The following is a 25,846-nucleotide window of genomic DNA, read 5'->3' as shown; positions in this document are numbered from 1 at the left end:
GTTGCTTTCCAAAAAAGGGTCCCTGTCTCCAAAAAGTTGGAGAAGCCCTGGCTTAATTTACATGTCAACAGTCGAAAAAGAGGAGTACGGGCGTACTGGCGTACTGGGGTGGACGTTCCCGGTAATCGTAAAAAGTACTGATGTAATCGGAACTCGGTATCGGTAACGGCCCGCGAGCCCAGTACTCGAGCCGGTACGGGTCCAAGGGGAAAAAAGCCAGATGAATGATCTAACGTGAGCCTCCGGCAGCAGAGTCGCGGGAAGCCGAAAAGAGAAATTCAAGATGAGAATTCCTGACGGATTTCTCCGTCAAACTGCTAAAAGCGTCCCCGCTTCCTGCCGGGCTCGCCGCGGAGGCAACTACAGATGATACCAGAGGTGAGAGCGGTTGCTTCGAGCTCATGCCGGGCCGGGCCCAGAGTAGAGCGCCGTTGGTCCAGTGTCGGCCTCTCCGGGCCTCCTGAGAAGAAAAAGAAAGTCAACGCAAAGAAGTCCAGTCGCTGGTAATTGCGGGAAAAGCTAAGCGCTCACCCGTCTAGCGCTTGGGAGACGGCGCTTGTGCGGACTGGCACTTGTTTTTCTGCAACGAGAGCGCCCAATAAGCCAAAACTCCGCAAGCCTTATGGAACGAACACAAGGTCGCTGCACGCGATCCAATATCGATGCGCCCGCATTTTCTTTCTTTTTTTTCTTGAAAAATTATCCAGATTAAATCAAGTGATTAATTCGAGAAAAAAAAAAGCTTCAATGGATTTCAATGAGTACCTCGTACCTAGTGCCTTCTCCTGCCTCTCCACTCACCCTGTGTGATTTTTTTTTGGGGGGGGTGAACAGCTTTTCACAAAGACTGGACGTTCACAGACCCGTTCAAAAGACCTTTATGGCTGCTAGCCCCACGACGGGGCGGCGAGATCCCGCGCCCGTCCAAAAGACGACGGGGCCCGGCCGCGATCCCTTCGGCCCTTACCTTGACGTGTAACTTGTAGTGCAGGCTTTGGTCTGCCAGCCAGGGGTGTCGCAGAGACTCGGTAGCGCTCATCCTCCAGTTTTTGCTCTTAACCAGCAAACGCGAGATGAAGTCTTTGGCCTCCTCGGACACGTCGGTGAACTCCTCTTCCTCAAAGTTCCACTGGCAGGCCAGGATGTTGTTGAGGGTCTCGTTGTCGTCGTCCCCCAGGAAAGGAGACAAGCCGCTGAGTCTGGACGCCACAAGGAGGACACCTTTACAACGAGCCGCGGGCCGGCGCTCGGGAAAATGCTCTCACAGCATATAAGTGATGACCCCCAGGCTCCACATGTCCGTCGGGAAGGAAACAAACTCGTAGTTGATGACTTCGGGGGCCAAAAATTCCGGAGTTCCAAAGTTGACCTTGAGCTTCTCTCGAGGTTTGTACCTGTTGGACGCGCGCGTGCGAGACAGGCCCTATGAGAACATTGGCGGCGGCCGACAAAAACGCCCCCAAAACGGTCCTACCTCCGGGCTAGACCGAAATCGATGATTTTGATCTTGTTTGTCGCTCTGCTGACGCAAAGAATGTTCTCGGGCTGGGAAAAAAGAAATAAATCGAGAGGAAACATGACGAAAAGATCGACTCGAAAAAGCCAAAAAAAACCAAAACAAAAAACAAATCCATTCTGATAAAAAAAATTGGATAACCAGCAAATCTTAACCGACCTCAGATGTGAATCTTAACTTAAAAAAAAACCTCAAATTCAAATGTAGAATTCTATATAAAGATACGTTCATATACGTATGAAGATTTTAGTGAAAAAATGTAAAAATTCAACAACCATAAATATATACAAATATATACAAAATTACATGGATACATATACATTGAAGTAACAAGACGAGCACGGTAAGATGAGTTTGCGGCGGAAGAGGCAAGACGGCGAAAGCGAGAAGTTCCAAAGCAAGAAGCGATTCCACGGGGTTACCTTGAGGTCAAGGTGGAGTATGTACATCCTGTGCATGTACTGCAGGCCTTCGCAAATTTGCCGTATGAAGAGCACGGTGTCAAACTCGGTCAGGTTGCAGTTCTCGTCAATGATGCGGTCAAACAACTCGCCCCCCTCCACGCTGAAACGGGCCACACGCACAGCAGAGCGGCGGCTCGACGCCGATTCCGGCGCCGCCAGGCCGGAGCAAAACGTCGGAGAAAGGCCACTCACTACTCCATGATCAGGATGATGTCGTGACGAGACTCGAAGGCCGCGTACAGCTGGATGAGGTTGCAGTGGTTGAGCTGGTTCATCACCTGGATCTCGTTCCTCACCACGTCCTGAGGGAGACAAACTTTCGGTAGCTTGCGTCCTCACTACCCAATGTAATATCGACGGCGGCCAGGGGCGGCGCCAAAAAGCAAATATCGAGCCAAACGAAGCGCGAGTAAACAAACTGTTAAAAGGACCTCTCGCGCACAACGTACCTTTTCCTTCTGGCTCCTGGCCTTGATGATCTTGGCGGCCAACGTCAGGCCCGAGGAGTTCTCGACGCACTTGTGGACCTGGCCGAACCGCCCGCTGCTCAAACGCGAGACAGTCTAGCATTATACTCAGTATGTAGAGAGAGCACTGAGCGGGGGGGGGGGCGGCCCGCCGATGGGGTTGGTCCTGCCCGCCAAATGCTTTTGTCATGAATGCTCACCCTCCCAGGACCTCGTCCCTGTTGATGGAGTAGTAGGCCGCTATTTGATGAGGCTTGGGAGTCACGATGCGATGATCAAACGGCGCCGATGGCGGAGGACTACAGTCTGAGCACAATTCGACAAAATGCGACATTTTTTCGGATGAAAATCCCACTTGGCGATGCGGGAGAGGAAGAAAGAGAAAGAGAGAAGGAAAGAGAAAGAGCGAAGGAAAGGGAAAGAGAGACAAGCTGGAGCCTCACCGATGAAGAACTGGTGGACCTCGGGCTCTGGGGCGTCGGCGGCGTCCGGGTCCGCTGCTTTTGCGTCCGCCGCGTCTCCGTTTTCGCCTTCCACGCGACTTTTTTTCAAATCGTCTTTGAGCGCTTGTTCTTGGGTGACGCGCCGCTTGCTGCAGGCGGCCGCGTCGCCGGCGTCATCGCGGCTGCAGACGGGCAAAGAAACGACAGCTCGATACGTAGATATACGCCGTATTTAGCGTAGCGCGAGCAAGCAGTTACCTGTCTTGCTCGGCCTCGGACGAAATCCCGTCCCGCGACGCTTTCCTCTCGTCTCGGTCTTCGGCGCTCGCCTCCGGATCGGAAGGGGTCGGAGGCTTCTCGGGAGGCGCCTCTCCATCGGTGTCCGAGTCCTCGAAGACGTCCTCGCTCTCCTGATCCGATCGCCGGAGAATCAAGGCGGGCGACTCCGGACGTCTCCCCTCGAGCCTATCCTCGGCCTCGTCGCTTTGGCCGGAACGCCGGATGTTCTTTTTGTTGAGTTGGACCACCTGATCCGGCAGCGGCGAGTCTAGCAAAGGGAAAGGCGTTCCCATAATAATTCTATTTGCGCTCGGTAAAAAGGGATCTTTGGCGTCTTTGGCCGTCGACGGCAGTGAACGTGTTGATAAAAAGAAAGCGGGGGTCTTCAAACGTCGGTGGGGAATGAAGGAGCTTACCCGAGCTTTCCGGGGACCTCCTCTTCTTCTGGCTTTTGGGGCTTTTGGCATTGTGTTTGCCTTTCTCCTTGTCGTCCTTTCCCTTGCGGAAGGCAAAATGGAGCATGAGTGACTTTGAACAAGCGCCAAAGGACGACCGACGCCTTTCCATTTCGCCTTTCCATTCTTTGGATGGACGAAAGCGCTCCAGGCCAGGAAAAACAAAGGTGTGAGGAAAAAAACAAAACAATTTGAGCATTTGAAAATGTGCAGAGAATGTCAGCATTTCTACCATGCTGCGATCAAGTCTGATGCAACTTACACTTAACAGAAGAGGGAAAGCATTGAAAGGGGGCTGAAATTTCACCCAGATGCTGACAACATGTTTAAGTTATCACCCTTATGCCATCCCTGTGAAAATTCTGCCTGAATGATGTGGAAAAAAATGACCCAAAATACTGCCCCATACTGCATTCGGGCCACAACCACCGACTATATTTGTATTTTACATATATGTTCAGACGATATCCTTGCGGTTTTAGACGTATTCCTGCGTGCGAACAAGGATGTCGGTTCAGCCTGCTCGCTTCTTTTCCTGAAAATAATGCGGTAACAACTTGAGCAAACACTGGCCGCTCTGGCCGCTAACAGCCGACTGACGTCCGCCCTCTGGCGCGTATCGTTTGGGTCATTAATGTAAGTAAGAATACGGCCGATATAAAAATTGACATCTGTGCATCAAAGCTCTGTTTCTGTGGCTGACGGCTCAATTTTCCTCCAATAAAAATCCAAATTTTAAGCTGCTGTTTATAGGACACGGCCATCCGTTTGTCCTTCATTTTTGGAAAAAAATGCCTCTATTTTTGGGGAATTACGGGAATTCCTTTCCGTCACAAACGTTGCGCTATTTGCGGGCGCAGCCTTCCATGCCTGGCTTGGGGTCGAGTCGCTTGCTGATAAAGACATATTCAGGATGAGATAAGCAGCCCGACTTGAATCCTGTTCACTTAACCGGCAGAGAAGTGGGAAGCTACTTAACATTACCAACTGAGGGGAAAAAAACACGCCTAAATATAGCTGTACTAGCAGACGTGCTTGCTCGAAACACGTTCCAAACATCTGACTTGAAAATCAAAGAGTCGGAAGAATGGTTTTACAAACGAAAACATCAGATCACCCCTAAGTGAGGCACCGACACCCCAAAACAAACAGAACTGTCAGTAGAGTAAAGCAAGTAGAATTACATACGGAATGAAGAAAACAATACACGTTTCGGGGAACGATTTCGCCACCGATTTCAAATGTGTTGAAGGAAAAACAGGTCATGAAGGATCCCAAAACTGGACTTTTCAGGACACATTTTGTTCGTCGTATATTTTGATGTTTGCGACTTTTGTCAAGGGTGCAATCTGCAAATTTGTATTCATTTTCCCCGCTACAGGGGGCAATATCGCAGTAAACAAAAAAAGATGTGGAAGTATTGATGGTATGGACTATTTTATGCGGCAGCATTCCCCGCTAGTAAGCTGCACCTAAAGCTCACCTTGCGTTTGGATTGGCCGGCGGGCTTCCTAGAGAGCAGCTCCATCAGCCGGGAGCTCTTGAGCGCCTCGGCGATGAAGGCCACGACCCGCCGGGTGCCCTCCGCCACTTTCTCCAGCGCTTCCAACCTACGGCCCTGACTCTCCACCCGCTCGCAGACCCGCTCCAGCGCCCGCCACAAGTCCCCGCGCGTCAGGGCCGAGCCGTCGCCGAGCCCGTCGGGGGCCTTCTCGCCCGCGGGCCCCCGACTCCTGCCCGTCCCTCCTCTCGCGTCCTGGGACAGAGTGTCCAGTCGGGTCAGGACCGCGTGCTGCATGTTGAGCAGACGCTCCATCTGAGAAGTCAAGGAGTCCATGCGGCTCTCCACGCGACGCAGGGAGGCGTCGTGACAAAAGGGAGACGGCGCGGCTTGGCCTTTGTCCGCCCCGCCGAGGGAGGCCTTTCTCCCGCCGGATTTGTGAAGCGGCTTGGGGTCGTACATTTTGGCTAACGAGTTGACCAAGCTGGAGTTCATGACCGATCGGCGTTTGACCCCTTCTTAAAAGCGCGCGTCGACAAAGCCCGGACGATCATTCGGACGAAAGGTAAAAATATGAAAAAACGCAAACAAGTGAAGAATTGCCAGCAAGAGGAGGAAGCGGAGGATGAAGGACGAGCAGTTGGGAGTTGGCTTTTAAGAAGAGCAAATGGCTGGCCTCCAAATTGGAGCCCCCCCCCCCCCCCCCCCCCCCCCCCCCTCGCGGACGTCAGGGCTGCTGATAACGGGCCAGGCTTGGGGATTGATGGGGGCTTAGGCGGAGTTGACATATGAGATGCCTCCAATCCCTTTGCTTAGGTGTTGGAATCTAGAGAATCTGGGACCAACACGCCGCTCTCCACCGAGTCAAACAAACACATAAAAGCCAGCAAAAACAACAACTCCGTGTGAACAACTACAACATGGCCAGATTTACAACGATAAATCTGCTCTACGTTCAAAGTTTACGACAGAGGGACGCCAGGAGTCGTTAACTTATCGCAAAATCTCTATTACCAATCTCCGAAGCAAACGCTTCTTTCCGTAAGACACATTCTGAACAGGAAACGCGCGTGTCAATCGACAACCCTTGTGAATCGCTATTTTCTTTTCATTTTCGGTGGAAAACGCTGGGGACATAAAAACCAAGATGGAGGGAAAACTACTGGAGCTTGCTAGTTAGCAGCAGCAGTCCTCAAGCTAGCTAGCTACTGCCAGTATTTTTTTTAGCTAGCTAGCCACAGTGGCTTTGTAGTGAGCTAGCAGAAAATATATTGTAGCTTTTGTAGCTAACTAATGTTTGATAACTACAGTAAGATACTGCATACAGACAGACAGACAGACAGACAGACAGACAGACAGACAGACAGACAGACAGATAGATAGATAGATAGATAGATAGATAGATAGATAGATAGATAGATAGATAGATAGATAGATAGATAGATAGATAGATAGATAGATAGATAGATAGATAGATAGATAGAATGAAGGGAAAAAAACATTTTTGAAATCTACACAAACACGCAAAAAACCTCAGAGGGAAAAAAAAAGTCCACACAAACACACAAAACCTAAATGACCCTTGAATGATTAGAAGTATGACTTCAGTTTGTGTGCAGAATTTCCTATTAAATTGGTTAGTCCACCCGCAAAATCAAGACGGCGACACTAGGAGAATCCCATCATGGGCTCTTCTGTATGCCCGTGCAAAGGAAATCGAAAAGGGGAACACGGAATACTGTGGAAAGCCGAGAGCCGTTTGTTGTGACAGAAAAGAAGGAATGCGCTTCCGCACAAGTCGCAAAGGCACACTGACCTCCGACCTTTTCGTGTTTCGGTACACTCAATCTCACACGAGCGCCGAAAAGGTGACAAAGCGCGGGCGTCTAAAGTGGCCACCATCTGCCAGCACTGGAAAAAACTGACCTGGGGACTTTTCCGTTCCCCATACTGACAAGCGCTCAGCTGTCGGCTTGAACGCGCATGTGGCGGGGGGCCGTCTCCCCGTCCCGGATGACAACCAGAGGACTGACTCTTCATGTGCGGACGCTAAGGGTCACGTCCCGCACAAATACACGCAGCGGCAGACCGAGGACGCTCACTGACACTTAGATGGACAGAAAACGAGTGTAGCTCGCTAGCTCGCAACAGTAGTTTTTGTCATTTCATCCTATAAGATGCTACTTTTTCTTCACGATTTGTACCTTGCAGCTTATAGCCCAGTGTGGCGTATCTGCAGGTTTTATTTGCGAGCCACCGGGGGGCAATCACACACTCTCTACCGGGGTGCACTCTCCACTAGTAAACACAACAGGCATGTTACTGTCGTGCTGGCGCAATATTCGAACAGTTCGAGTGCGTCAGTCTTGTCAGTCGCTCTTATTTGTAAACGTGCAGGTATGTTCAGTCTGTGCTGACGCCATGATGTTCCAGTATCTTGGAAATAAGAGTTTTCAATAGAAGCAAAAGTTGAACAAACATCCACGTAACATCTTTTGGCATGAATATCTGCGAGAAGACCTCCACACCTTTGGCAAGGTTCCAACTTATTTTGTAAATGCCAGATTTTGTATTTCCAGTCTGTTGACTGGGAAATTTGGGTCCAGACGCTGCAAAAGTGCACAGAATTTGCAGTTGGGCCGGTTTCTATACAGTGATCCCTCCTACTTCGCGGTCTCAGATATCGTGGTCTCAGTACTTCGCGGGTTTTTTCAGGAAAAATTAAAAATATTTCAAAATAAAAAATAATTCAAAAAATGCGCAAAAATGGAAAAAAATTGAAAAAAGCAAAAAAGTACATTATACAGTACTGTATTCATCAAATAACTGAGTAATATTAGTTAATAACTATGTTAAGAATTCTTCAAGCGTTAGAGTTCGTGACGTTTATTATCTTATTTCGAAATGCATGCTTTTAATTTGTCGGGTCGCGTTGCATTTCCGTTTCCTGTTATACGTTCTCTGTGCGTCATTCGGCTCATTAAAGTGACGTAGTGAATGACAACGTAAACTCAGATTTATAGTTTATTATCATTTATGTTGATAACGCACGCTACTGCCTATGTTTGGTTGTTTATGTATTTGTTTGTCTAGAGGTTGCACACTATAGTGAGTAGTTGTTGTTAGTTGTTGCTAACCCGCTAATGTCGGCTAAAACTACAGTCAATTCATAGATTAAAGTTTGGCAAGTGTTGAGATGTTAGTTGACTGACTTTAACATTGTTGTTGATTTATTATTCAACAGATACTACATGATACACCATACATGAGCCAAAATAAATGTAAAGTTCAACGTAATGGCTTGCGTACTCTTTCACCGGAGTATTGGTGCAGATAACCATTCTTGAGAACAAATTCTCAACAAACTAAGTAATATTAGTTTTTTAATGAATATACAATAATGTTAATAAGGATAATGTAATGTTAAATAATAGGAGAAAGGAAATAAAATACGCAAAAAATACAAAAAAATGATTGTTTATGGTTACTGCGGTGATAGAGGGGCGTACATAGAAATCTAGAAACTGATACCCTACTTCGCGGGTTTCAGACCACTGTATCTCCAATCTTGCCTTTCTTTGGTCCCTGCAAGGTCTTCAGCAGCCAGCCCCAAATGGAATCCCCGGCGCCATACCGCCGTCATGACTCATGCTCATTGTCATTGCGTGAGACCAAAATAATAATATAGGACTCCCCTGGAAGTTGCTGTACCCTTTTAAACTCGGGCACCGGCTCAATATTTATATGAAGACGTGCTAGTATTGTAAATAAAGGCCTAAAGTGGCTCTGTTGATGACAAAGACTTGTTACGTACGTGGGATCAGAATGCTCATGGACCGTTATTGACAGACCGATCCCAAAGACGTATTTTTACGTTTGTTTGTTTTTTTTAAAGAGTCCAGGCATTTACAGTAATTCCAAGTCCTTGTAACTTTTTTTTCCCCCAACTGTTTGGCTAAAGAAGGGCCTGAACATGGCTGATGAATTCGAAATTAATGGATCAACCACTTATGTACTTGATTACTTTAGGTACAAAAAGTACAAAGGTAATTGATTACTTTAAGTAATGGGGTAATACATGATTTCAAGCAATTTAGTACTGATGTAAATGAGTAATAGCTTACTTTAATAGATAATTACTGAATAAAATACTTGAAGTACTAAATGATTACTTTGGTACTTAATTTTGTGCCAGACATTCTTACACACTCCTTCAGCCAACGTGAAAAAAAGTTCAAATAATTGCTGAGATTGAATGTCTGGATACTTTCAAAATATGACTTTAAAGGCCAAGTGAGTATACAATTGCATGAGCATAATTTTTGCGCCAGGTACACGGTCATGGAAAGAAAGCGGCCCGCGCTTATCTCTCCGGCTGCGGCAGCTTTTGTCGTATCAGTGCAACGTTATGCGTCGCCGGCGGCCGATGACAGCGTGCGGCGCGAAAGCTCCGCGGCCTCGATAAGCGTGCCGCTTTTTCCACCGGCGAAGTGCTCGGACGCTGAAAAGTTCCTTTCATGGAGCGGCGGTGTGACATCGGCGTGTATGCGCAAGAGTGGGTGTGAGTTTGTTGGTCTAATTATTCTGTGAAAAAAATTGCATAAGGTACTCAAGTATGCGCGCCCACTTTAAAATAGACCCCATGAGTTGCAGTTTGTTGCTAGCCGTCGCCGTTATGTAACGGGACGACAACTGGGCCTGTTTGAAAGAGGACTGGGGATAAATGATGACCTTGCCGCACCACGGAAATGGTGCGCTGTCAATCCTACCGCCTAAAAACTTTCACACGCATACAAGCAGCTCTGCTTACCCAAGAATTCCCGCCGTGGATCCAATATCCTACGTCTTATATTATTAGTGTCCGAGTGTCAGCGCAAACCGTTGCTGTCGATAACTACGTTAATGAATAATTTGCCTCTCTGGCTAGCGATGCGGCAAGCGGTTTTCAATTAAAGCTTTGACCGCATCCCTTGGAATTTCAAGAAGGCATACACTCAACTGAGCTGAGCTAGTGACACACGGCTAGCAAGCTAGCAAGGCAGCTTGCTCGATGGATGGATGGATGGATGGATGGATGGATGGATGGATGGATGGATAGATAGATAGATAGATAGATAGATAGATAGATAGATAGATAGATAGATAGATAGATAGATAGATAGATAGATAGATAGATAGATAGATAGATAGATAGATAGATAGAAACTGTAGCTAGCTAGCCTCTCCATCACTACCTAGCTCAATAGCTAGCTAGCTAGCTAGCTAGCTAGCTAGCTAGATAGATAGATAGATAGATAGATAGATAGATAGATAGATAGATAGATAGATAGACTCTGTGCAACTAATTAGTTTTACATGCCGCAGAGCTTTTCTCAATACACGAGGGGTTTATGTACGACTAAAATAACATGAGGCTTTCTCGTCAAAGCAAATTCGTTTCATTTTAGAAGCAAAAATACGTTTTTGCTCAGTGTCAAGGTCCCATTCGCCGCACCGATGACCCTCAAGTAATGGTTTTAAAAAAGGTCATCTTAGTACAGTTTGTTCTGGTTAGGGTTGTTCTGATTGGATTCGGCTGATGTTCAGATCAAAGCTGGATCCAGTATATAGTGGGATACAGGTCCGTTGGCCACCCCCAATCCTGAAGAAAGTATTTGCTTTGTCACATCTAACAGGAAGGTTATGTAACTTTCAAATTAAATATGAACGATATAGACTTGTTTACATGATTAATATTAGCATGTTTAATAAATTACAGTCAAAGTCTACCCTGTGCAATTCAAATTTTCCTGTGCGTGTGGCCCCTAAAGCAAAAAATGTGGACACTCCCGGCATACAAACTTGCGCACTGTACACACATTCCAGGCCGTGTGCAGTTATGTCCTTTCACCACCAGATGGCAGTAAATACTTTTGACGTGCTTGACATGCCTACAGATGCCCATTTGGTCACCTGATACAAGAAGAGAAGGCCAAACTCGCACACAGAAATAGCTTTGGCGTGTTAGCATAGCGGCGGCGGTTCGTCCTATTAGCATAATTAGAAACGTGGTGACGTCGGTGGCACAGTAAGCGTACTGAACAAAATGACGTAGACGGTAGTTTGAACCCGAAAAGAAATCTGCCCCAAAATTTCAGTCATTATCTTAGTCCCCAAATCATAACGAGAGCCATCAACATTGGTCATTATGTAAAAATCAGACAAGGAATTTGCCTCTTAATTATGTATGAAATCTGTTTATGAAATTTAATCCATGATACAGTATTATAAAATGGAGATCAAGGGGAGTGACGGGTTCGACAATATTTCACAGATTGGGGGGGGGGCTCTAGGTTTTATGTGAGTTTATGCATTTTAATGACAGCGATATAAAGCTGTCACAACTGAATATTGCATGAAGATTGTGCTGCATGGTGTGTAATGATACGATATTTTGGAGACGGTATGTGCTGGCTACTGCTACAGAACATAGGTCAAAATGATCCTGGCATCTTGAATTTCTTGACATGTCAAGGATTTTTTTTCCCCCCCATCAGTTAGTACATCTCACAAGCATATTATGATTGAATGCATGAGGCATATTGCTATCTCACTGACTAAATAAACTATGAATACTGTATTTTTTTAGGGGGACAACCGGCTGACCCGGATTATAAATCACAGATCTAACAGAAAATCCATTATTGTCATGTATAAGACACACCACAGCTGTTAACATCTGATGTTTACGCAAAATAGGATGGTACATTCAAGTTATATCTTTTTTTTGTTTTTGTTTCTTTTTTCTAGCAACATCATGTCTTCAACACAGACTGAACATGGCTCAAATCGTTAGAATACTGCACCCACACAACAGCAATACACCTGACTGTGTTTACTCGTGGAGCGTGCCTCTTGGTGACGAATAAAATAGCAGTTCAAAGTCAAAATCAATACTTTAAGAAAAAAAAAATTCTGCCTCCCTTGGTGTACTGTATATTGCCCCCTGGTGGATTGAGAAAAAGCTGCAGATAAGCAACTAAATGAATCAAAAGAACCCACAACAACCCAAATTGGGCTTGTTTTATGTTTCGGCCTAAATGAGGAATTGGGCTAAACTCAATATTGGGTTCTGTACAAAGAAGAAAATTGGGCTGTGTTGCACCAAACAGCGTCCAAATTGTATTTTTTTTTTGTTCATAAGACTCAACATTTTGGGTTGAGGTGTTTTTAGTCGGTAATATATCCACAGAATTACATTTACAGGAAGTTAAGCAAAATCAAAAATGAAGACGGTAAATGATTCCTCAACCGAGTTACACAAGGAAGCCGAAAGTCCCAAAATACACCTGACACTAAGATCTTTTCATTTGCTCGATAGTAAAGTGCACTGCGGCGGCCAAGTTTGCATTGCGCAGAGGCCACGGATTGGTGTGCGGCGAGGAGCGCTACTTGACGGAATGTACGTGTCGCGGCCGCTCGCGAGCATGTGACAAAACAAATTCTCGCCATTCTCTCGCTTGCTACACACGTAACGTGAACGAGGCCAAGAACAAGGCAGCGCAATACAAAGTACAATGGTCATGTACGATTGTAAAATGAGCTTTTTTCATGCACATTAGAGCTGCCCATATTTGGCATTTTGAAGAATATTGGCATCTGACATTTTTTTTTTTCATTCTGGTGGTCAAAAACTATGGCTGTGCTCCCTTCTTCCAAGTATTCATTCAAAAGTTCCATTTTTGTTGAATTTTTGTAGACATGTTAATGATGTTCGCTAAACTCATTCTCCAAGAGCAAAGAGTTGTAGCTTGTAAATCATTTTAAACCCATATAAACGTAATAATTCTGTACTTTTTTCTCTTTTTATGAGATAGTTTGTTTGTCATATTTTTTGCGCAGCCCTCTTTACATACGGTAAATTTGAGACTATACACCACGACTTTTTTCTCACGCTTTGAACCCGGAGCCTTATAGACCGGTGTGGCTTATTTGCAGTTCTTTATACGAACCACCAGGGGGCGATCGCCCGGTAAACAAAAGAAGAAAGAAGAAGATGCTATGGAAGTATTGATTTTGAGTTTAAACTGCTATTTTATTGGCCACCGGGGGCGCAATCTCCACTCCGCTTAACACTCTGGGTGTTACGTTGAAAATTTGTTATTTCTAAACATGCAGACATGCTTAGTCTGTGTCGGAGGCGTGATGATGTTGTAAAACAAAGGTTTCAATGCAAAAAACAAAAAACTGGTACGCGTAAAAAGCTGACATCTTATACGTGACAATAATACCTTTTCTGTCCAATTTTTGTCAGTGCGCTTTTTAATCCGGTGCGTGTGGAGTAAGACGGCCGTCAAAAAGACGTGCGCGTCTTGAACAACTGGTTTGCGTATCGCTCTAAATCGGGTTGCGATCAAATGGACTCTAAACTGGGTTGATTTAACCCAATGGAAAACTTGCAAGGTCTTCAATACCACTCGTCAGACGCCGCGTCGCGTCTTTGAATTGGTGGATCTGAGCCTTTGGATTTCAGTTGATTACGCAAATTGAGATGAGGTCAAATGAAGGGCATTTCTTGGAAAACGGCCTCATTTTGGGAAGCTTCTGTACCAGCTAGTGACCTCTGCTGGCAGAAATAAGTACTGCCGTTCCCTTTGAATGGCGCACACAAATGCGTATTGCCAAATGCAGATGAATTAACCACAAATTAAGATTTTGATAGTATTTATTGGTTACGACTTTATCGTTGTGGCTCTGCGGCAGTTTGTCCCTTAAAAACATCGTGACAGACCAATCGATCATTTATACGCTTTTCAAACAATATACGGAATGGCGGTCCGATTTCATAAAGTAACTTACAAATAAATTGGACATTCTCGTTGCAAACGATCAGCTGCTGAGGTACGGACTCAGATGTTTGTCAAAAAGACGGCTGCGACGCACGACACGCAGACGGACCGACTTTGCCCGCTAGCTCGGCACGAGTGACGTCACCGCAGATTGCGCATCGAACTCAAATCCAAAGTCTCGGATCCACCGATCCAAAGGAGGGCTTGTTGTCTGGCCGCGTGGAGGGTCGTATCGAAAAGACGTTTTCCATCCGTTAAGTCGCCCCAATTTAGAGTGGCACCCAAACGAAAAGCATTCAACACGATTTACAGTTGTACTCATTTGGTTGTCGGTCACGCTTACGTCTTAAAAATACGCTCAAGATGGCGCCTCGGCAAGAGACGAGGCGATATACGTCTGGAGATTTTTGTGAGCCGCTCGCCGCGGGCCAAGCGCGACAAGGTTTCACATCCTGCCCGGGAGGGGGTGCCTTTATTTTACCTGCGCGCCCGGCGGTAGAGTCCTCCCCTTGTTTTTGAAGGCAAATAATTTCCAGAGGCGGCGCCTAAGGAAAGTGGCCACCAGGCACACGCTCCCTAAGAGCCAGAGATCTTTCTCCCTCAGGAAGGTCTCCATGGCGGAAGGCGTCCGGGCCCCGCGGTCCTACCTGCGCCGACAAAGTCGAGCGCCGGACATGCGGCGGTTCTAGAACGCGGGCCCTCCGGGAGCCCGGCCCGGTGTGAATTCCGAGCGCCTCTCTCGCAAGAGGCTTGAAAAAGGAGAAGAGGGCCGACTGGGCGTCGAAGCCCGGGGCCGGCGTCCTCGCCACCTCCCACCGCGCAACCTAAAAGGAGAACGCGCTTGTTTGCGAGACGCCGACGGGACGGGACAGGTGGTGTCCGGTTGGCGGGTGTCACCGCTATCCTTTAACTTGGGACGCGGCACTTCATACTCGCATGCGCGCCGCCTCCAAAATATATTTACCCAGCGCTACTTCGCACTCTTGCTTTTCCCAGTAACGGCAAGTGGAACTTACCCAGTGGCGGCGGCGCCCAGGTGGGGGCTACGCTCCCATTCTCTGCAAAGTGTGCGATATTGAACTATTCTATGACTGTACTAGCCAAAGGGCGGCGCGGCGGTTAGCGCGGCGGCCTCACGGTTCGGGGACCCGAGTTGGAATCCGGCCCCCCCGCGTGGAGTTTGCATGTTCTCCCCGAGCCCTCCCGGGCTGTCTTTGGCCACTCCGGCTTCCCGCCGCACTCCGGAACCACGCGTCGGACACGCTAAATGGTCCTCAGGTGCGATTGGGTGCGCCAATGTTCATTCGTCTCCGCGTGCCCCGCCATTGGCCGGCGACCGGTTCAGGCCTGCCGCCCATGTGAGGCTCGGCGGCTCAAGAAAAGAATGGATGGATGGATGTAGGCTGAGCAATAAATCGAATTTGTTTGACTAAATATCTATTTTAAAGTTATGAAAATGATATTTTGCAGGATGGGTGCTTTACAATAGGTACTATGTTCATTTCAGACGGTAAGTTGCACCTGATTATAAAACACAAGTGGGCAACAGCAAAAAAGTTTGATTTTTGGTCATATATAGGCCAAAGTGAACTATAAGCCGCAGGTTGTAACCAGGTATTTCCCACAGAAATACAGAACGGGAAAATTAGATGCATTTTTGTTTGTATTTTGAATAGGGGTGCACCAAAAGAATGGGGATTCTCATTCGCTCTGCATTCATTTTGTTGTCTGAAGATTTTGGGGTCGCACTGGAAATCACATCACGCTCAAATCGGATTGTAATTATGGTAATATCTCAGAACGGAAAGTTAGACATCGTGAATGAACACATAAACAAATAACATTTAGTATTTGTTCTCAATGCGTTTGGAGCCAAAGTTGCATTCCAGCTCCCCCAAGCGGTCGTTTTGCACTGGTGCAAGTGTCATGTGCCAAAAGGGGGCCGGGGAGTGTCTCGCAAAGGCCGAAGAACGACGCGCACGCGCACGACCCACTTACCTTCAGTTCCATGTGTTTGAGTTCCCAGAAGCAGCGCATGGTGCCCACCTTCTCCAGGTGGCGGTAGAAGGCCAGCCGGCCCAAGCGAAGGCTGTTGCTGCGGTTGCGGATGGCCTTCAGTCCTTCCATCTTCTCCGCGATGGGCGGCATGGGGATGGGCGGGGGCGCGGCCGACGCCTTGGCGGCCGTCTTGTCTGGCCTGCCGGAGCGACACATGCACGCCAATGCGTGAGGGAGCGCGTTCGGCCATCGGAAGGCTCGCCAAATGGAAAACTCGCATCCGGTCTGATGACTCTTTCATGCTGATCCATCCGAAAGTCGCAGAACAACATTTTTGAAACTTGTGCTAAAACGTTAAATGAAAAACTAAATATTGATTTTAGTGCGAGCCCACCGTTCAATACTGTAGCGTTTGCATCCGTCGGTTTGGTGAGAAAAGTCCAAATGAAGTCATTAGCGTGCATTCTGGGATAACTAATGTGCAGAGATTTGAAAACTAGATTTGTACAATTCACCCCAAAATGCAAAATAAAAAAAAAATTAAACATGGATTTTTATTTTTTTTGAATGAGAAAAAAGGTCAACTGTTCGCTAACTGTTCAATAGCATAGCGTTAGCCTCTATCGGTTTAGTCAGAAAGGATGATTATCATTTATTCTTTCTTAACTAATATGCAGATAGCAGTAATGAAAAAACTCAAATTCTGCAACTTGCGCCAAAATACAGAATAAAAGAAAAGTAAAGGAAAACTAAACTGAGCTGAAAATGTAGCATTTGTCATTGAAACATTGAATCTATTTTGTTGTCACTGACAATGTTTTATTTGACTATTTTTACTATAAATTTCAGACTATAAGCCACTACTTTTTTCTCACGCTTTGAACCCTGCGGCTTAAGTCCAATGCAGTGTATTTGCAGGTTGTTGTTTTTTTAAAACTGCCACCAGGGGGCAATCCCCTCAAACAAAGGTCGATGGAGGAAGAAGGTATGAAAGTATTAATTTGGAGTTTGAACAGCTAATTTGCACCAGTAAAAACAAAAGCAGGCATGTTAGCGATGTGTTGGTGCAGTATTCTAACAACGTAAGCGTGCCAGCGTTATGCAAATTTGCATAGTTGGCTCCGCGGCAGCATGTCGAGGGCTTAGTGGGCAAAGCCTTGTTGCGTCTTTGTCATCTGGACAGCACGCCGTCCAAAATGCTTTCCAAAGAGATGGACAAATCCATCCTGACGCAGACGTCTGACAGCCGCTCTACCGTATTTTGACCTCCCGGATGGACATGTCTTGGCTGCGCTTGGACAACTGGAGCCTTTGACAGGACGAAGCGTGAGTGAGCCGGTCTGCGGCCGGGCCGAGACGGGCCGGGCCGGGGGGCCGTCCCGCGTCTCCGGGGGATTTCTCCGGCTCCGATTTCAACGCTCAAACTAAAAGGGTGGCCTCCGGCCGACAGCTGCTCTTGCGCCTAGCGCCCGCGCTTTAACTTCCGTAATTTATGACCCGGATTCCCAAAAGTCAAGACGTGCTCAAAGTAAACACAAACATACAACTTACTGTATGCTGCGTTTGTTTCTAGTGGCAACGCGCGGCAGTGTTGGTGCGAGGCGTTTACGCAAAAGCGGGCTTGGGACTCTCGAAATGCAAATATAACAAATAAATAAATATTGTAAAATGGTAAAAATAAAGGAATGATAGTCTAGATATCTTCCATGAATGCTCATCATGTTTTGAATTACAAATTGAAGCTTTTGGCTGCTGGCGAACAAAAGATGAAACCTTAAGGTGGTTTTTTTTGGACACGTGGGTCCAAAAGGACTATTTTCGTCAATAACTCAAAACCTATCTCCATAACGTAAGCCTGCTTTTGGGAAAATGCAAAAAAAAAAAGGGCCATTGTGGAAAACAATAAACATTGAGACATCCCTGCCATGGTCACCCTTTTTTTTTCCAAACTGAGCTGGCCCCCCGTCTCAGAAGACAACAGTGAAGGACCCCTGTCCTAAAGCACTGACTATGGAAAAGTAAGACCAACATTTTTGTCGATTTTGCGGGTTAGGGTTGCTTTTCTTTTTCAAACAATGGATGCAGATCAAAGCGAGTTCATTCTGAATGCAACGACTATGTCTGGTGCCTTATGCGTCAAGCGAAATGCCGTCAACGTTTGAACGCGCAAAGAATGCCGCGCACCTCGTCAAAGCGTCAAGTGGGCCGGAGACGGACAAGGGCTCCCCAAAGGCCAAACGCGGCCAGGTCCAGTGGCTTTATTTTTGGTGGGAACGCACCGGGGGGGTCGCGCAGGTCACGCTCTCCACGCAAATGGAAAACGCCATCGGCCGGCGTGCGCGCTTGTCGCCGGGCAGACGGCCAGCATTAACTAGCCCTCGCATAACGCCGTTGTACGGCTTTTTCGATGCCGTCCGTGGAATGGCTCCATTTTGGCTAAGCGCTATCGGTAGAGCTACCGCCGCAGGATATCCATCTCCTGATCCCAAATCCATAAAAGTGGTCTGCAGGGGTGATGTGCAGTATGCTTTTTTTGGATGAAAAATCGTTGACTTTAAACAGAACGCTGCACCTTCCATGTCTTATTTATTCGACTTTTCGACCCTATTTCTAGTGGTAGCTCTAGGCGTATTCTGTTCGGCAACTCAAGCGGCGTCAATCCATCTGTCCGAATCTCACAATGTTTTGTAAAGGAGTCACTATAATATAGTAAGCTGCCTCATCTTCCCGTTGATTTGCTCTTAATTTGAAAACGAAAGCGTACTCAGCATTAAAAAGCGGAACACGAGACCTGCAGGAACCCTGTTCATATCTTTTGTACAGCCTGACCGAGAAATAATACAAAGTTTTCTGCATACCAAAGACACACTACCGCCACCTCGAGGCAACCAAAAGAACTGCATTCACGTTATCAACTTATTAGATTTTTTTGCCCCCACCCCCAAACGTGAATTATGAGTTCAAAGGGGATGAAATGTTGTCTGTGCTAGCCATGCTGTCTAAAAGTGCGACTGCTTGAAGTTTGGCGACGTCACGCAGAGTCGTCCTATACGAAAGTTTGTTTGCAATGCAATCGTCCTATACGAAAGTTTGTTTGCAATCCAATCTGTTGGGGGGGTCAAGTCCCCCTGTTTGCTGCCTGTTTGCTTTTTGGAGGGCGCAGACTTCCCTGGCGGGGCGTCCGATGTCCTTGTTTTGAAGTTGCATGGAAACGGCTATCTAAGCTTCTAAACCCGGGGAATGCGGCCGAGGCGGCGGAGCATGTGTGTGCAGATAGGATAGAGCACAACATCATCACTCAACCATATCGTGACGCTCCGATCGGTGTGGGGGGGGGTGACACACACAATGGTGACACACCAGTGAGACAGAAGCTGCTCAACAACAATGCAAGAAATGAAAACCAATTACAGCACGTATTGGCGTCTATAGACGTCATTGGCGGCGAATGAGACATTAGGGCGCGGAACGAGTCAGTTCTGAAATTTGGCGAGTGAAACAAATGCTGAATCCGAATTTACCCATACGACTCAAACGAGCCATCATTTAAGCCGACTAAAGAGCATGCTATCAAGGCCATTTTGTCCTATCCTTTCATTTTGAAAAATGCATTTCACATCAAAGGGAAAGCACCGAAAGAAGACAGTAGGAAGCTGAAATTTCAAGCAGATGGTGACCGCATGCCACTTAATTATCACACCAGCAGGAGTGTGCCATCCGACGGCTAAAATAGCGGCAGAATAATGTGGAATAAAATGACCCCAGGATGGGGGAAAACAGTGGCCAAGGGTATGGAAGTGTTATGTAATCCGTCAATGAAGGCCACCTACGCAGTGTATTTTGTCGTTAGCTTCGCGCTAGCTAGCCAGTGCCATGGGTATGACTAGGAACGGATGTAGAAGTTTACTAAAAGTAAAATAGAACCTGGGATGCTGTCGTCGGCCAGCGTTGGGGCGACGGGTCCTGGAAGTTGAAGTGAAAATGAAAAACTTTCCATAGGTGGACATGGCTACGTTAGACTTCCAAAAAACGAAGATAACGGCTTGGTTAGCAACAAAAGGCGCGGCTCAAGTGCACCCCATTCAAGCATCGGGGCCATTTACTGTCACTGTGTGGTGCGGCAAGATAGAGAAGCAGCGTGTAGTCCATTTCCATTATTTATCAAGCAAAACGTGGCGTGCTAGGATGGAGAGGCATCTTCCGGCGAAAAGTTCACGTCTATATTTCACTGGTGAAAACAAAAGAGGATTGGAGCGCAAACGTCCCGAGTGGTCACGAGGAGGAGAGCGCTTCTTAGAATCTGACACATTTCGCATGATTAATTCGACAAAACAAAGTCTTTGGAGACAAATTGTGAGCCGAGTTCTTACATGACATTGAGTATCAAGGCTAAGTATCAAGGTCGCTTCAAACGGACTCGGGATTCGGCGTCAAAGCCGAACGGCGACCGCCGCAAGTCTGCTCCTTCCTTAATAAAAATAAACATGTTGCCTGGTCGATATGACCGTAGAGGGTTATTAAAGGAATTCCTCCGCTAGTTTCCCAATGAGACGGCTTCGGCTGGCAGCCGCGTCAAAACGAGCCAATTAAGCAGCCGTCAGCACGTCCACCCAAATCGTTGGCGAGCGGGCCGGGCGCCGCCTGCCAGTGCGCTTACTTCTCATGCGTGGCCACCCGTTTACAAAAAATGACTGGCGATTTGAATATATTTTACCAATCAAAAATTCCGTTTACAAGCCTTTCGTCAAAAGCGTTTCAAAGCTGCGTTTTGCTCGTGAACGTATCAGGAACACATCTTGATAGTTTTTCCCAAGTCGAAGAAAATATTTGATTGGGAATCAACACAAATACAACGCACCTGCTTGCATGGAGGAGAGCTCATAAATTGATTGACTGAAAAGTGAAGCATTTAAAGAGCAAGGGAGCACCCTACTTGGAGTAAATAAACAACACTGCCATGACAAAATCCATCATTTAACCGGTTCACTGCCACAGCCGGACAGCAACAGACATTAAATCTCAATCAATTTCTAGGGAAGGAGCTATTTACTGTACTTGAGGGAGAGTCCAATTGTAAAGCTTAGAACAATTGGGAATGAATCTACGCCTCAAAGCAATGACCTAAGCCAGAGGTGTCCAAACTGCGGCCAGGGTTCGTTTTGCGGCCCGCCATTCACATTTTAGCGGCCGAGGCATCCATTACATTTGCGTTTTGAAATGAGCCGCGACGCTATTTACAATAGAAATGGAAAAGGTTGCTGGTAAAAAATGGTCTCCTCATCCTTAACAGAAAGCATTGATACAGTATCTTTTCAAATTTAGATTTAAATAGACGATACGTAATGACATTCTTGGATGGTGAATTTCTGCAGGTTGTAATGAGTTCAAAATAAAGTACCGCCTTCACATCTTTCAATTTTTCTGTACGCGGCCCACCGAATCCATGAGAAAGGTCCATCTATTACTTTGATGATCGTTTGCCCGTTTGGGGTTTGCAGCTCTCATGCAGGCGCGCATTTACACACCGATTTGCACCTCAAGTGACATTTTCAGCAACCGCAGCCGGTCCAGTCCTTCACGCCGTCTGCAAGATATTGTAACTGTAGAACTTCCACTCAGAGAGCTTTTCCATGTCGTCAAGAACAAAGCCAAGATCTTATTTTAGTGCGCGGCCGATAAATCGACTCTGTGCAACGGAATTATTATGATTATCGTTCTTTCTTCCGGGCGCGCGTGCCTTTGAATTTTCCAAAGATAAAGAACCCAAATGATTCGAAGAAAATGAAGCGAGGGGGCTTGATGAGTCGGGGCCATTCCTGTTAAGATGTACAATAAATAAATAAATAAGTGTGCTGACTGGCTTGACACGTTGCAGCGCGTGTAAGTCATGCAAAAGCCACTCAATTTCTTTCAAAGCACTCCTCGCGGGGACCTCAAAAATAAGGACTCACCCTTCGTAGCTGGGAACATTGGCGATGACCAGAATCTTCTTCTCCTTTCCTCCCATGCTTCTCATGGGCCGGAGGCGAGCCGGAGCCGGAGCCCAAGCCGGGGAGAAGCCCGCTGGCGAGTCCAGTTCAGGAGCCTTGCGTCCGTGGGATGAAAGGCCGCTTCCGAAGCGGAGGGGATCCGGGGAGAGGCGGCGGGGTGCGATCGGGGCGCGGGGAGCGTCCAGTCTGCACCTGCTGGATGAGAGGACGCGGGCGGGCAGGTGAAGGGAGGGGGCGGGTCCGAAGGACCCCGGCAGCCAGAGAGCTCCGAGGAATGCGGCTTATTCCGCTATGCAACATGTGTCTCTCTCTGCAAGACGCGAGATGACAGACGGAGAGGGGCGCTGAGGGGGCGGGGCAACTTTGCAGTCAAAATCAGGAGACGCTTAGACTTTTTTTTGGGGGGGGGGGGGGGTATTTTTTTTTAGAAGGCGGCAATTGAGTTTTGCGCTTTATCTGGGCTTTTGTGTTCACACTTTGGTATCGCTGCTGTGGGCCTCTTGGAACGCCGCTCTGGCTTTTGGGGGAGCCAATAGCCGCCTCCCAAAATAGACGCCAAAGCCAGGGATCATCTTGATATAAATTGGTTGTTTCAAGCTGTCACAAATGACATCGCTCTGTTTACTCTAAAGCCAGCCGCCAGCTACGGCGCATGCACGCACGCACACACGCACACACACAATACACACATTCAACAGTCAGGGGAGCTGAAATGATTCGTCAATTAATTGACAACCAAATGATTACCAAACTCATCAGGAAGAGAAGAAGACGAAACAGGGGAAGAAGAAATGGAGAAGCAGCATGAGGAGAAGAAAAAAAAACATTGGAAAAAGAAAAGAAGAAAGGAGCAAAACATACTTTGCAGCTGGAAAGGTCTTCTTTACGATTCCATTTTTCACTTAATCTTGGCATTTAACGAAACAGCCTTTGAATGTGGTCGTGAGCTATTTCTTTTCCTCATTCTTCAGATAGTACTTTCAACAAATCTCCTTTCTTCATTTCTGATTGACCATGAATAAAGTTTGACAGACTGATTTGTTGAGCTCCATCTAGTGATGTATCATGCGTGCCGTAGCTTCTATATGATGCTTCTTCTAATACCCTCACGTCCTATATATATATATATATATATATATATATATATATATATATATATGACGAAATAAGTCATTTGTTGAAGGTGCACCATACAGTGCAGAAAACGCCATCCAGTGTTGTCGACAAGTCAGGCATATAGCCATTTGCACACAGAGACCAAATGCATGATGAGAATGCGTCCGTCGTCCCCGTAAAATTGGCTCGCTAGCCCCGAAAGCTGCCAAGAGACACAAAAGAGCGTATGGCTGACATCCGCCAAGTCGCTCACAATATATGCAAGTTTTGAAGATGTTTCGGCAATCTCCGGAGCAGTTAAGCGCAAACGCTGCCTGCCGCTAACGCAAAGCACGGCACGCCGGCTGGCACCACGTGTCCTGATTTTGTGAAAGGGAAGCCGCGGCGGGCGGCGGGAGGTTGTTTGAGGCTGCGTGGGCGGCACTGTAAACATGACCCACATTTTCAACTAATCTTACCTGGAATCTCAAGCCGAACCATGGATTCCGAGGTGATCCTATCTAAGAAAGCGGCAACTGCCGCATCAGTTGGGGGGACGCCGTGGCAACTGAACGGACGGACGGAGGGCCCAGCTCCAGCAATCCGGCAATTCGTTCAACACAAGGCCTTTAGCAACAGCGTGTCTGCTAAAACAGATTATTTTTGTTGTGCGCTGCCCCCCCCCGGCCCATACAAACTGTATATCGGGCGTGGGCTATGATATGCTACGGGGCAGTTCAGTGAGGTCAAGGAGCGAGGCCGGCTTCCTTTATGGTTTTGCAAGCGCAGAGTCTCAATGGCAAGCCATACACAACCTGTGGAAGGCAGACAGGGCGGCAAGCCAAACAATCGGGAAATAAATGGGCGATCCAACTTTTTGGGTTATTGTGCCGTTTATCTGTTGGGTATGTTTTTTCCAGTTTATGACTGTGAAACAATTACTGACTCATACACTGAGAGTGAACATTGACATAGAGTGGGGATAATTTCCTGTATTTATCGACATATTTGATTCGTCATAAAGCCCAAAATGTTCCAAAAGAAGAAATGGTCTACCAAATAAAAATGGGGTTGTTTTCTTGGTGTCTTAGTTAGGGTTAACCCTAACCCTAGGGTTAACCCTAACCCTAAACCCAAACCCTAACCCTGACTCAGAAGAAATAAGCCGGAAAGCAACCCGATTTTGGTTAGGTCTCTTATTCGAAGATTCATCTAGCCCACAAAACAAGCCAGTTAAAGGTTGTCTTATGAGTAAGGCTTGACAATTGGATTTGTGCTTGTTTTATTATTCTGACCCAACATTTTGGGTCAAATACTGTATATGAGCCAAAAGGGTGACTACATTTGAGCGGTTTCTGGTTTAAGAGGGGGAAATGTAGAGGGCATTCTCAATTGTTGTGCTTTATGTTCCACCTTATTGAGAGTGACGCTTCCCCACGTGGCCTCCGGCGTCCCAGCTGCCTGGGCTTTAGGGATCAAGACTTTTATTTGCGCTGGAATTTGCCAAGAGTGTGTCAACCCGTTCGGGGACACATGTCCTGAGGGCCAAAGGCAAAGGAAATTCAACGTGGAAAAATTAGCACTGGGGCAAAGGAAATCCAACATGGAAAATTAGCATTGGGGCAAACGCAAGCGTGCGTCTGCCTCCGCTTTTGCTACGCAACCGCCGGCGCCAACATAATCTCGCACTCGCCAAAGGAAGAAATAAAAAATGTTGATAAGGGAGCCGCTCTCTTGCAGTCAACTATAACATTGGCGACATTCCCAAAGAAGATAGCCGCCATTCTATTCTGGGTTAGCCCAGGCTTTATTATCCCTACTCACGGAAATTGCATACAGTGCCGCGCGCGTGCGCTAAAAGTACCTTATTGTTGGAAAAGCAAGGAAAGGATTTATAGATGATCACAGCGGAATATTGGTGGCTATTCTTTCATTACTTTTTTATGTTTGTTCAAAAAGAGGTCAAGCTAACGGTAGCAACAAGCGTTCAAGCTACGTACGACGGCAGAAAAAACAATCTTCCCAAATACTGTATGGACGTCAAAGCCTTGCTCCACCTTTAATTATTAATTGCTCGATTGTGGAATGAAGTCTGCTCGTGAAGTCAATAAGAATTTCTTTGAATCCTGAAATGGATCAAGGCAGCGCAACGGCTGACGTGACTCGACGTTCTCCCGAAAATGAGCTCAAATGCTAATTGTGCTAATTAAGGATTCTTTATAAATAAAAGACCTAATTATGCTGATACTGTGCGCTAATAATTAGCTCGTTGCTTTGTATACAGCAGCGTTGACCTTGTTTTCCTTTCGTGGTCTTTATTCTCGATGATTCTTTGTTCTCTGAGTGCTTCCCTCGCATTTTGCACCTTAGCCACCGTGCCTTGTTGTGATACAACCGAGTGAAAGGATGCATTTTTTTTCATAATTCATTTAACAGCATTTTCAGTTGGGTATCCAAATAGCAGAATATTCTATGGCTCGGAACGGTCCGCAAGAAAGGAAATAGTACTTATCTCAAAGAAAGAATCAGTCACATTGCTCACTCCAAGTCAAAAAGCGCATGAATATTACGGCCAACGGTGCACGATACAGGACGTTTCGAAGGAGAATGCGAAAATGTTTGCTGCCTGGCGTTTCCAAGCGACCATCTTGGGTTGGGCTTTATCAGTATAGGAACTTGGAACATGGTCAGATAATCCCGATATTTGCCGCCGGGCCAAAGAGCGTTTGGTGCTTTTCTCCTCACGTGAACCGCGGCGGCGACGACGCTCCCGGCCCACGTGTCGCCCTCCCTTGACACGGGGTTCCGTC

The 25,846-nt window shown here is 46.9% G+C and overlaps 1 protein-coding gene across 2 annotated transcripts; it reads right to left on the bottom strand.

Moving 5' to 3' along the window:
• LOC148416774 (myosin light chain kinase family member 4-like) lies at nt 1-21,988 on the bottom strand. Of its 2 annotated transcripts, XM_088425757.1 has the most exons (14): nt 21,903-21,988; nt 15,952-16,150; nt 3,586-3,667; nt 3,149-3,437; nt 2,891-3,072; nt 2,648-2,753; nt 2,430-2,523; nt 2,173-2,282; nt 1,939-2,080; nt 1,475-1,545; nt 1,266-1,394; nt 968-1,199; nt 532-580; nt 1-460 (listed from the first exon to the last, which is right to left on the bottom strand). In XM_088425757.1, exons 1-13 carry the CDS (start codon nt 21,965-21,967, stop codon nt 536-538), a joined length of 1,746 nt encoding a protein of 581 aa, XP_088281883.1. In that variant the 5' UTR covers nt 21,968-21,988; the 3' UTR covers nt 1-460; nt 532-535. The 2 variants fall into 2 exon arrangements, with proteins under 2 accessions (XP_088281883.1, XP_088281882.1); XM_088425756.1 differs by lacking the exons at nt 15,952-16,150; nt 21,903-21,988 and adding an exon at nt 5,108-5,722.
• Nucleotides 21,989-25,846: the final 3,858 nt, after the last annotated feature.

The sequence above is a fragment of the Hippichthys cyanospilos genome, chromosome 10 (genome assembly GCF_059441005.1).
Source record: "Hippichthys cyanospilos isolate Australia breed blue-spotted pipefish chromosome 10, RoL_Hcya_1.0, whole genome shotgun sequence".
Taxonomy (NCBI): Eukaryota; Metazoa; Chordata; class Actinopteri; order Syngnathiformes; family Syngnathidae; genus Hippichthys; species Hippichthys cyanospilos.
Note: the sequence above shows the minus strand (reverse complement) of the source record. Positions and strands in the feature narration are given on the sequence as shown.